The sequence below is a fragment of the Mercenaria mercenaria genome, chromosome 1 (genome assembly GCF_021730395.1).
Source record: "Mercenaria mercenaria strain notata chromosome 1, MADL_Memer_1, whole genome shotgun sequence".
Taxonomy (NCBI): Eukaryota; Metazoa; Mollusca; class Bivalvia; order Venerida; family Veneridae; genus Mercenaria; species Mercenaria mercenaria.
Genome location: NC_069361.1, coordinates 18716332 through 18729177, shown reverse-complemented (window position 1 = coordinate 18729177; position 12846 = coordinate 18716332). Strand labels below are relative to the sequence as shown.

Genomic DNA, 12846 nt, shown 5'->3' with positions numbered 1-12846 from the left:
AAAAGGGACATAATTCTGTCAAAATTCAAATCTGAGTTATGGGAATTGTGTCTCCTGGTGTAGACTTTGATAGTAAATACCTATTTTGAGTTTCAAGTCAAAAGCTTTAATAGCAATAGAGATAACTGACTTTTATCAAAAATTTTAACAAAAAATTCTAAGTCAAAAAGGGGCATAATTCTGTCAAAATTCAAATCAGAGTTATTGGGATTGTTTCTCCTGGTGTAAACTTTGATGATAAATAAGTAGTTGAAGTTTCAAGTCAAAGGCTTTGATAGTAAGAGAAACTAGAAAATGCTTTTGTAAAAAAGCGCATGTCTCCCCCAATGCAAAGTCCTTTAGGCAAGAAGTCAATAGGGGTCAGGAGCGAAAGTCAAAGAGACACTGATGGTTAGCTGCAATAGGGATCATCTACTTGGCATGTCCAGACATCCCCCTAAATTTCAACACTCTTGGCCTAGTGGTTCTCAAGTCACTGTTCAGGCTCCTGTGACCTTGACCTTTGATCAAGTGACCTCAAAATAAATAGGGGTCATCTACTCTGCATGTCCAATCATCCTATTAAGTTTCAACATTGTAGGTCAAGTGGTTCTCAAGTTATTTCCAAAAAATGATTTTACATGAACAGGCCACTGTGACCTTGACCTTTAATAGACTGACCAAAATCAATAGGGGTCATCTACTCTGCATGTTCAATCATCCTATGAAGTTTCAACATCCTGGGTCAAGTGGTTCTCAAGTTATTGATCAGAACTGGTTATCAATGTTCAGGCCTCTGTGACCTTGACCTTTAACAAAGTGACCCCAAAAACAATAGGGGTCATTTACTCTGCATGAACAATCATCCTATGAAGTTTCAACATTCTGTGTCGAGAGGTTCTCAAGTTATTGATTGGAAATGGTTTTCCATGTTCAGGCCCCTGTGGCCTTGACCTTTAACAGAGTGACCCTAAAATCGTTAGGGGTCATCTACTCTGCATGACCAATCATCCTATGAAGTTTCAACATTCTGGGTCAAGTGGTTCTCAAGTTACTGACCGAAATGGTTTTCAATGTTCAGGCCCCTGTGACCTTGACCTTTCACAGAGTGACCCCAAAATCATTAGGGGTCATCTACTCTGCATGACCAATCATCCTATTAAGTTTCAACATTCTGGGTCAAGTGGTTCTCAATTTACTGACCGGAAATGGTTTTCAATGTTCAGGCCCCTGTAACCTTGACCTTTAATGGAGTGACCCAAAAATCGATAGGGGTCATCTACTTTGCATGTACAATCATCCTATGAAGTTTCAACATTCTGGGTCAAGTGGTTCTCTAGTTATTGATCGGAAATGGTTTTCCATGTTCAGGCCCCTGTGACCTTGACCTTTTACGGAGTGACCCCAAAATCAATAGGGGTCATCTACTCTTCATGGCCAATCATCTTATGAAGTTTCAACATTCTGGGTCAAGTGGTTCTCTAGTTATTGATCGGAAATGGTTTTCAATGTTCAGGCCCCTGTGACCTTGACCTTTGACGGAGTGACCCCAAAATCAATAGGGGTCATCTACTCTTCATGGCCAATCATCCTATGAAGTTTCAACATTCTGGGTCAAGTGGTTCTCTAGTTATTGATCGGAAATGGTTTTCAATGTTCAGGTCCCTGTGACCTTGACCTTTGACGGAGTGACCCCAAAAACAATAGGGGTCGTCTACTCCATCAGCCCTACAACCCTATGAAGTTTGAAGGTTCTAGGTCAAATGGTTCTCCAGTTATTGCTCGGAAATGAAGTGTGACGTACGGACGGACGGACAGACGGACAGGGCAAAAACAATATGTCTCCTGGGGGAGACATAATTTGACTTTATCAAAAACTTTAACCCAAAATTCTAAGTTAAAAAGGGGCATTATTCTATCAAAATTCAAATCAGAGTTATGGGGATTGTTTCTCCTGGTGTAGACCTTGATAATAAATAACTATTTTAAGTTTCAAGTCAATAGCTTTGATAGTAACAGAGATATTTGACTTTATCAGAAACTTTAACCAACGGCGACGCCGGGGCGAGTGCAAAAGCTCTACTTTTTCTTCGAAAAGTCGAGCTAAAAAGGAAAAATGTTGGTTTCAACTGATACGTAGATAATGTGTAGTAACTGCCCATTTCTTAAAATATAACAATCATGAACTATTAAAGTAAAATTTAGTAAAAACTAAGTATTGGATTTCTACGAAAGCTTGTTAATATTCTAGACAAAAAGAAAATTAAGAAAAAGAACAAATATTAAAAACAAACCTCTGCTCTTTTTAACATTTCCCATTTGTTCAGAATCTTCATAGCATATACCTTCTCTGTGGATTTCATTTTAACAACTGCAACCTTTAACAAAGTTAACAAAAAATGCATTTTTCTGTAAACAAAGTTACTTTTGGTCTAAAAAACTCACAACAGGTCTTTTTTTTTAAATATTTTGTTACCTTGATATTGATTTCTAATGCAAAACCAAGACAGTAACATAAATGAAGAAGAAAACTTTTCCAGGGATATAAATTAACAATTAGTAATAGTAGCAAAATTGTCCAAGACAACCATATTTTAAACTGAAAGAGTCACTGTTCCAAGAATATCAGACTTCAATTTAATAACAGTAATATTGACATCTTAATTACTAAATGTTACATCGAAAATTGATTAAAGAAATGTCTATAATAATATGTATGTATAAACTAATTTAGCACAGTTGAAACTTACCTCACCAAAAGCTCCCCTACCAATGATCCTGACAGTCTCAAAATCATCTCTAGTCAGCCGAAAGTTACGCACTTTATTAACAACTGGTTTCACTGTAAACATAACAGATTCAAATTGTCACAATAATTTTAACTAATTAGATACAGAAGAGATGTAACCTGAGCTTGTACTTCAATAAACACCATGGTTGATGCTACTGGTGAACATCTATATTTAAGCACTGGTCTGTTAAAACACAAGCAGTTGAAAAATAAGGAAAATGAACATAAAGCACGGTAAGGGTCGACGGTTCAATGGGGAAGGTTTAACCTAAAACTCGAGTGTTAAAAGGGGCAATAATGGAATACTGGTGCCAGAGTTATGTACCTTGTGTTTTATGATTTTGGTGGTGGGGAGGAACAGTTGTTTATAATGTTAAGCAAATCCATCTAGTAATAACAAACATGAAGCAGAAGTGGACTGTTTCTGCCTGCATTTTTTTAAGTGACCATGTGTCATATAATGCGGATTATGAAGATGAACAATTTACTTCAAGTTTAAAACAAGTACATTCTTCGAAGTAATAACAGAGACAAAGCTACCATAGTGAATGTGCACTGAAACTTTTAACCTGAAATCTTTTAAGTAAAAAAGTGTGTGTGTGTGTGTTCGGGTTTAACGTCTTTTTCAACAATTTTTTAGTCATATAAACAACGGTGTATACTTGTAGCAGTGAGCACAATGCCCAACTTTATAGTGCTGCCTCACTGGAATATTACGCCGTAGACACGTGGCATGATACCCCACCCAGTCACATTATACTGACACCGGGCTGACCAGTCCTAGCACTATCCCTTAATACCGAGCGCCAAGCGAGGAAGCTGTTAGTTCCATTTTTTACGTCTTTGGTATGACGCGGCCGGGGATCGAACCCACGACCTCCCACACTCGAAGCGGACACTCTACCACTAGGCTACCGAGGCGATTAAAGTAAAAAGAGCGGATAACTGAAATTGAAGCCAGTTATGGCATTTGCATCATAATACATTGGTGACTATGTGGAACAAAATTTTAAACTTGAAAAGAATCGATTGAGTAATATCCAAAATAAAGTGAAGGGGATCTAAATGGATGTAAAAGCAATGGTGTGTAGGATAGCCTGTATAAATTTATACTTCATACAGCTGAACTAAAAATGTCACACTTCATCCTATTTTTGCCACTTTTCCAACACAAACTATGTTTGAGCCAATTCACGGTAAATCACCTGTTAAGGCTATATCTAGGGTCCAGATTCAACGAAGTTCTAAGTCTAAAAAGTAGACTGTAAACTTGTAATTTTCTATTTCCTCTCTCTTCTTAAATAATCAAAAATTTTAATGAAACTCTGCATGTACATTTGGTCCCTAATGACAACCCTGCAAATGTACATGTCTGACAATATAAACAAGCAACAATGTTATGGAAAATAAAGTACTACAATATTATTAATGAAATGGTTGACACTTGCCTTTTTATCAGTACTAGGGTGGTGGTATTTTGCCTGGGACTGAAGGCTAATACTACCTCTCGAGGACAAATAACAAAGCCAATCTAAATCATAAAATCATTAGATTAACCTTTACCCTGCTAAATTTCTAAAATGGACTTGTCTATCATTCAGCTTGGGCAGTACCATTTAATGTTTGAAGGGGCATTCACTGAAAATTTACTGACTGAATAGCAAACAGTGCAGACCATGATTAGCCTGTGCAGGCTGATCTTGGTCTGCACTGGTCGCAAAGGCAGAATCACCTGTCACCAGCAGGCTAAAGGTTACAGAAACTTTAATTATTTATCTTTATAGTATTGTTCAGAAAGCAAACATATCAATATAACAAAAACAAGCCAAATTTTTATACTATTTATGCATTTATCCAAAACTTTTAAACTGTTGTGCTTATAAACTTGAGTCTATGTCCACAAAATAGTGTTTTACAACATTCAACGGATTGACTTTTCAATACTGGCTCTCTCTTTTAAAACAAGTAAAATGCTTGAATTCTGTATTAACACTGTTTTCTTCAACTGGCAGTGACTTTCTCATACAAACTCAGTTGTGCTGCCTGTTGTTCCATGATGATAGATGCAACCGGTCTAATAACACTGAGTAATAATACTAATTATTACTGAAAAGTAGAATAATTTCTATCATAGTTTTAACTAGTAAAGCGGCCTCCTTGTCTGGGCTTGATATCTGCCAGAAAAGAAATTAACTTTTTCCGTTAAGCAAAACCTACAATAACTGTAGCACTTGGCTACAAAATTCCACTCTGATAACTTGCAGATGCACATATATTGATTTCTGTTAAATGTTAACTAGAGAGGATGTAATGGAAGACCTGCATAGTACCAGAAAACATATAAACACATCAGATACCTCTTGAAATAATATATAACACAGAAACTGCTTTTTTTGTAAAATTCATAACCAATTTTGATGTTTGAAATTCCCTTTGTCTGTTTACTTACTGTCTAACCAAATAATACAATAAGATAAAAGTGTCCGAAATTTTCCATACAAGGAAAGCAGCGATTTGCAGTATCTTCAGCATCATCACTTTCAGAAAGTGTAACAAAACAAAAATTCTACCAAGAAATATCCACGTTCTATGTTAAGAACATACCGCCATTACCGGTAATCATTAATTTTGTAACATTTGTAATTTGTGCAGCACTTAAATCTAGCATTGGTCACAATTTGGTGGTTAATAAACATTTTCAGCACTTCATGTATAATTTTAATTAAGTCGAGGACAATAATTCTAGTCTACCTGAGTGAAAGCCCAACGAGAATACCAAGTGCATTACTTCATATGCTACATGTATATAACAATCCTCTAATGTCTTATGACTCTAGGTCAAGTACAATTTAGACACATGGGACACAAACCTTTTTGCCTTTAATTTTATTTAATGCATATTTTTGACTAAGTGACAGTCAAGGGCCATAGCACAAAACCTCACTGGTATATACAAAACTTAACAAGCTGAAGGATATTCCTCAGAAGTTTCAAGATTGGTCAACTACATCTCGAGTATATCACTTGTGCAACATAAAACTTTGTTGCATGCATAGATAGGTGAACAAGGACAAATTTAAGTGGCACCACAATAATTGTTAAAATGGTCTATGTGTATCTGCCTTTTCAAACCAAGTTTCAATAGATTGTATGTTGGGTGACATCTACACATCAGGCCTCCTCTACCATTCATCAATGTAGCTGAATGCTACAAATTCAAAGAACTGGCGACAGATTTTTGAAAGTAGCAACAAGAATTTTATTAAAATGTGGCCAAATTTCAGCAATTCAGCTTAAAAATTCAATTGGGCAGTTTCTTTAAAAATGTGGCTACAACTTTCTGAGGCCCAGCACATGCATTATTTAAGCGGAATATTTTCAGGTTGGGCTCCAGTGCAAAAACTGCATATGGCGGTCAATTATGTCAGATAGGTAAACCTGTCTGTTGAAAATGTATTGAATTATAAATTTCAGTAGTAGACTAGCCTTATCTATTATAGATAGCCATTTTCTTACTTTATATTGGAATAACTACTGGTACACTAAAATAGCAACCATACTTACCAAAGTCTATAAACTCGGAGATTCTTTTCTCTCTACGAAGCGATGGAGTCTGACATTCATCATACAGTACTAGCAGGATGTCCAATAATGTTTCTATACTCAGAGCACCTCCAGAAGAACTAACAACTCCACCTGAAAGTATGTTTAAATCATCTTTAACCTCATCTTCTCCAATCAAAAACAAGAGCTGTCACTATTGGTGACAAATGCCCCTGAAGTAGGCCCAAGAATGCCCCAGTTGTATGTGCAAAAAAATCACATATCATTTTGTGACCTTGACCTAAAAGGCCTCGGTCATAAATGTGACACATCTTCTCAATATGGTTAACATTTGTGTCAAATTATTTTCAAATCCCTTGATAAATGGCACAGTTATGGACCAGATAAGAAACACCTTTGACTTCTAAGTGTGACCTTGACCTTGGAGCTAGGGGTCCGGGTCTTGCGCATGACACCTCATCTCAATATAGGAAACATTCATGCCAAGTAATTTCAAAATCCCTTCATCAATGGCAGTTATGAACCGGACACGAAACATACCCTGTTAACCTTTGACTTATAAATGGACCGGACAAGAAACAGACCGTGACCTTGGAGCTAGGGGTCTGGGTCTTGCTCATGACAGGTCGTCTCATTATGAGGAACATTTAAATTATGCCAAGCAATTTCAAAATTCATTAATGAATGGCCGAGTTATGAACCAGACACGAAACAGACCCTGTTAACCTTTGACTTATAAATGTGACCTTGACCTTGGAGCTAAGGCTCTGGGTCTTGAGCATGACACATTGTCCCATTATGGTAAACATTTATGCCAAGTTGTTTCAAAATCCCTTCATGGATGGCAGTGTGATGGGCCGGACACGAAACAGACCATGTTAACCTTTGACCTCTAAGTTAGTGTGACCTTGACATTGGAGTTAGAGGTCTGGGTATTGTGCATGACACGTCCTCTCATTATGGTGAACACCTATGCCAAGTTATTTCAAAATCCCTTTACAGATGGAAGACTTACAGCCCGAACAAGAATTTACCGCACACACGGTCAATGCGATTTTAATATGCCTATCTTTGGAGGCATAAAAAAGTTAACATGCTCGATCTTTGTTATAAAGCATTATCAGTCTGACTAATTAAAGGCAGCTTGAGAATTCAGATTACTTTACTGAAAGGGTCATTCAATTCGGCCTTTGCACCTGATGACATGTTCTTTTTAGAAAGTAATAATGTTCACCAACTAATAATTATGGTCAAATATTTAAAAAGATACATCAGAATACTTCAACAGGGATCGAACCCACAACCTCCCGCACTTGAGGCAGGTGCTCTACCACAAGGCTATCACGGCGGTCTAAATAACAAATGTGTATTGCACTGGTCCGAATTTAATACATGTCATCAGCAGAGCTATAACACAGAATAGACATGTTCTTTTGATCCCGCTAGTGTGGGCACACATTAAAAGAAAAAGTTGTCAAACAGATTTAACCCAATTTCTGATGCAGATGTCAAAAAATTATGTGAATCTACATCTACATCTACGGGATACTCCCAACAATCAATTTCTGATCATAACTAATTTCAATTAAGTTATCTTACCAGGGCTGGCAAAAACCCGGGTTTTAAGCATACTGCCCAGCCCAGCGGGTAATACTGGGAAAACCCGGGTTTTACTGGGCAATAGTGGTCAATTCTAGGCAATATAATATTTCAATTCAAACTTCAATACATAGTTTAACCCTTTAGTTGACTAACAACCAGTCTAGTGATAGCAGTGACACCTGCATGTCTAGTGCTATAATATCTATAAAAATCTATTGAATAGACATTATGATGATGATGATTGAGCAATTATTGAGCAAGATTTGGGGATTAAAGTTAGAAGTGTGAACAACTTAAATCTAGCCATTTTACTCATGAAAATCAGTTCAGATCACATTGTCATTTCTATCATATAACCATAAAACCTAAGGACCCTGTGTGGAATTGTTTTAATGTTACTGTGGATGATTAAAAAGATTGCAGAATGTAAAGACTGTGGCACTTTGGTTAGTGCCAAAATTGGGAGTCTGAAAGGTCATAGCCTAAAAGTGTTACACTGTACAAAGAACTGTAAATTTATTTTTATAGCTCTTAAATTTGTACTGTGTTAGTCAATTGGAAGGTGTTTCAAATTTTGGTATTATTCAGAAGAAACTCAGAAACAGACTTGCGATCGAAAAAAAACTGCAAAACTTGCGTTCAGTTACAGAATGCTTCTTTATAAAGAAGAACTAGACTGGTAAACTATTCCTATGTTAAGCAAAATCTAGTTGGGACCTAGAGAGATCTAACTATAAATGTTGAAAGGTGTTGAAAATCTTACCCAGGAAGTGTCAGTAATATGCTTCTAGAGTGACTCTCAGTTTAAAAAACAAGAGCTGTCTGATGACAGCGTGCTCGACTATTCGAAGAATTGATTTAAGAACTGGGGTCAAAATATTTCCACGGATATTCAGACAAAAGAAATAAATAGATTAGACAAACAATGTTCCTGTATTACTTTGATTTCGATAAGTCTTGCACTAAATGGCAATATATGAGCCAATTTCAAAGTCCAAAAAGGGCCATAATTCAGTCAAAATAGTTATGTACTCTTGCCTACAGATGTAAATCATAATGATAAGCAAGTGTTCAAAGTTTAAAAGCCATATGTCAAATAGTTTTGACAAAACATGGACTTGTATGAAAACAGAACCAATTTCAAAGTCCAAAAAGGGCCATAATTCCGCCAAAATAGATGACAGAGTTAATATGTTCTCTTTCCTACAGATAGAGACTATTATACTAATCAAGTGATAAAAGTTTCAAAGCCATATGTCAAACACTTTACAAAAAATATGAACTGGTACGAAAAACTTAACCAAGATTTCTAAGTCAAAAGGGGCCATAATTCAGCAAAAATCCTTGATGGAGTTATGTACTCTTGCCTATAACTGGACATGGTGATGGTAAACAGGTGCTGAAAGTTTCAAAGCTTTATCTCAAAAGACTTTGTCAAAATATGAACTGGTACGAAATATTAACCCAGATTTCTAAGTCAAAAAGGCCCATAATTCAGCCAAAATCCTTGATGGAGTTATGTGCTCTTGCCTATAACTGGACATAGTGATGGTAAACAAGTGTTGAAAGTTTCAAAGCTTTATCTCAAAAGACTTTGTCTAAATATGAACTGGTACGAAAAACTTAACCAAGATTTCTAAGTCGAAAGGGGCCATAATTCAGCCAAAATCCCTGATGGAGTTATGTACTCTTGCCTATAACTGGCCATGGTGATGGTAAACAAGTGTTGAAAGTTTCAAAGCTTTATCTTAAAAGACTTTGTCAAAATATGAACTGGTACGAAAATCTTAACCATGATTTCTAAGTCAAAAGGGGCCATAATTCAGCCAAAATCCTTGATGGAGTTATGTGCTCTTGCCTATAGCTGGCCATGATGATGGTAAACAAGTGTTGAAAGTTTCAAAGCTTTATCTCAAAAGACTGTCAAAATGTGGACTGGTACGAAAAACTTAACCAAGGTGTGACGCCGACGCCGACACTGACGCCGTGGTGAGTAGGATAGCTCTACTTATTCTTCGAATAGTCGAGCTAAAAATAAGAGTAAAATATTTAAATAACGTGGATTCAAGGGAAGTATCCAAGGTAAAATACTTTTTGAAATTTGTCAAAAGGGAATATATATATAAGTTAAACTTAATGTAATATATTATATAAATCCTCACTGCTTAGTTTATCAACAATTGGTTTACACAACAAGTGTCAAAGACCATAACTGCTTTTTCACTTCTTGGTATCTGAAGTAAGTGGAGCTTAAATTATGCCATTTGTATTCGAGTAAAGTGTCACCTGGCCTAAATTAGCAGAATGTGAATTAAAAATCTGGGTGACTGGAATTTCACTTTTATGTTAGACTAGGGCGAAGTGGGAAGCTCTCTTTTGGAAGCCAAGTGCTATCTTACTCAATTAGCTTGTAAATAAACACTGTTTTGACAGATCATAACAGAACTAGACATCTAGGGTCAACACTAGCTGGATCCCGGGAGTAAGCAGAGCCTTGATAATAAGGAGGAACTTTCCCCTCTGACAGCTAGCAATTTTGTAGATCCCTTACAAGTCTCATTGAAAGTGCTACTTCACAGTTTGTATGATGCAGTCAGTATGTCTGAAAACTTCTTTAAAATTCACCGAAGTAGCAACAGTTTACAGTATCGGTTCATTCCTCCCTAATCAATTTGATTATTCTGTATCTGGGGTGTGGAATTCCTATGTCCGACTCGGGACTTTTTGACTGCGGACAAGTAAATTTTCGCATTCTGTTTGTCCGCGGACAAGCACAAATTTTCTGGTTTGAAATGAAAAAAGGAAAGAATAATTTAGGAACGCTGAACAGTACTTCAAATTTATGGAGTTTATAACAGAATTTCATGTACGAAACGGATGTTTCACCAGCCAAGGGCCTCTCGATTTCTCCAGTTTTGGGAAAACCATACTGTGTCTAAATTTAGCAGCTCTTTCTCTGCGTTATGATTGGTTCCCTGTCATGATCTCGCGTGATGTTTGCACACGGTAACATGTCAAATAGAAACCGGAAACGTAAACAATTATCACAATGTTTTGGACAAATTTGTTCAACGGTTACAACTTCGTCTGCCAACAAAAATTGAAGTAAATAGTCAAAGCACAAAGAGCTCGCTAGTACGAGTCAGGAAGTTTCATGTTTGTTTTTCTAACAGTCAGAAAGTGTCATGCTTTCTCACATGGGTTCACATGGCATGATGAAGGGTTCACATGGCATGATGAACAGTCTTTAGGTATTTCTGTTGAATGTTCGACGACCTCACGGATGAACACAAGCTAAAGTGTCGAAAGCTTATTTTTTGAAACAGCTACAGTATTACACTTTGTTATGTTCTCTTTTGTTACTACTTGTAGATTATTGTCCAGAATAAAGAATAATTTGCATGCTAAAATGTTGAAAATCAGGGCAAGTAGATTTTTAAGTCTCATTTGTCCGTGGACAAGTGAAAAATATTGGGATTTCCACACCCGTGTATCAACGCCACATGTGACTGGTGATCTAGACGCATATTATTTGACTTTCATAACTTAAAAATATGTGCAAAAAATTTAAGAATGTTTCTCTACTAACAAAAATTATACATGTACTTCCAGAAACATTTATTCAAGGGGAGCGGTGGTCTAGTGGTTAAGACGTCGGCCGCTCCACCCGGGGGTCGAGAGTTTGAGCCACACTGGGGTCACGACCATGACTTATCATATGATACTAATACTGATTTTCCAGAAAGCGGACTCAAGAGTGGATTCAAATAGGCTTTAAGCTTTCATCACAATCGAGCTAAAATAATAAGTTATTAAGTATAAACTAAACTAAACTAGGGCCTATAAATCAAAACAATCATACAAGGACTTGAGAACAGTGTCACTTGGCCTTCAGTTTACAGCTAGGCCGCCTGAAATCATGGTTAATTGTTTTGCCTAAGTATATCAGACAGAATTCTTTCCATTGGGAAGTGTAATTAAAAGTAGTTAGAAAGTCAACTATACTGTACGAATATACCAAAAGACATTTAGAAGTTATTCAATTGCCTTATAACAAATATATCAAGATTAATGCAACACATGCCTAGATATAACTCCTCCAACTTCTTCAACCTTTCTTCAGCAGGTGCATCCGACATCTTTGGCTGTTTTGTCTCTCCCTGACACACAGGAATTCCTCAAATTTTTTACCATTACATTTTGAAATTTGGTTCAACGATCAAGTCATTGTCACATGTCATGTTCTAAGTGATACCAGCATGGCCTTCACATTATCTAAACTTCGTAATTTTATGCAGTTTTTGACAGAAAATTATGTTGATTTGTTGTTGTTGTCGCCCGTCTCCGATAATTCAGCCCTGCACGGAATGCATTAGCATTTACATCTGCGATTAACTATATAACTTATTCCAATGTGAGCATATGAAGATGTTTATATCTGGCCAATTTAAATCAAACTGCACAATATTTATTTGCTACAGGTGACAGGAATCCAGAATTTTTTTCACAGGGTCATTTCCGACATTTCCTCCATTGTCAAAATGGCCGACAAATACCGCATTGCATTTTGGGAGATTGCTCATCGCGTTACGTCATCGAGGTATGAAAAAACTAAATTTTCACCCACTAGGTTCAACACCACTAAAGCAGGCTGTTTTTTATTACGTTATTTCGGCATTTTCTAAAACGGCATTTTCTAAAATACTGAATTTCCGGGACTTATATTCACATATAGAACTACATCTCTACCATAAAAAAGATGTTAACTTTTATATGAGAAAGTTACATAACCATATGAATTTACGCTTTCCTTATCTCTTTTGTTGTCATAATTTAAAATGCTTACCACTGAAATTTTTATCTAGCTTGCATGTTTCGACAGAACCGTACAAATATATATGTATTGTAAC

General features: G+C 36.5%; 1 protein-coding gene across 4 annotated transcripts in view; it reads right to left on the bottom strand.

Annotated features, from left to right (window-relative positions):
* The window catches only part of LOC123544855 (serine/threonine-protein kinase MRCK alpha-like), a 74645-nt gene extending 62168 nt beyond the window's left edge, over nt 1-12477 (bottom strand). For all 4 annotated transcript variants that reach the window (XR_008370613.1, XM_053541295.1, XM_053541304.1 and 1 more), the window contains exons 1-4: nt 12021-12477; nt 6335-6466; nt 2730-2821; nt 2274-2357 (exon numbers count right to left, since the gene is read on the bottom strand). Coding sequence is in view for 3 of the 4 variants with exons in the window: in XM_053541295.1 (XP_053397270.1) it covers nt 2274-2357; nt 2730-2821; nt 6335-6466; nt 12021-12075 (363 nt within the window). In the remaining variant the exon portion in view is untranslated. The remainder of the gene's footprint in view (nt 1-2273; nt 2358-2729; nt 2822-6334; nt 6467-12020) is intronic.
* Nucleotides 12478-12846: the final 369 nt, after the last annotated feature.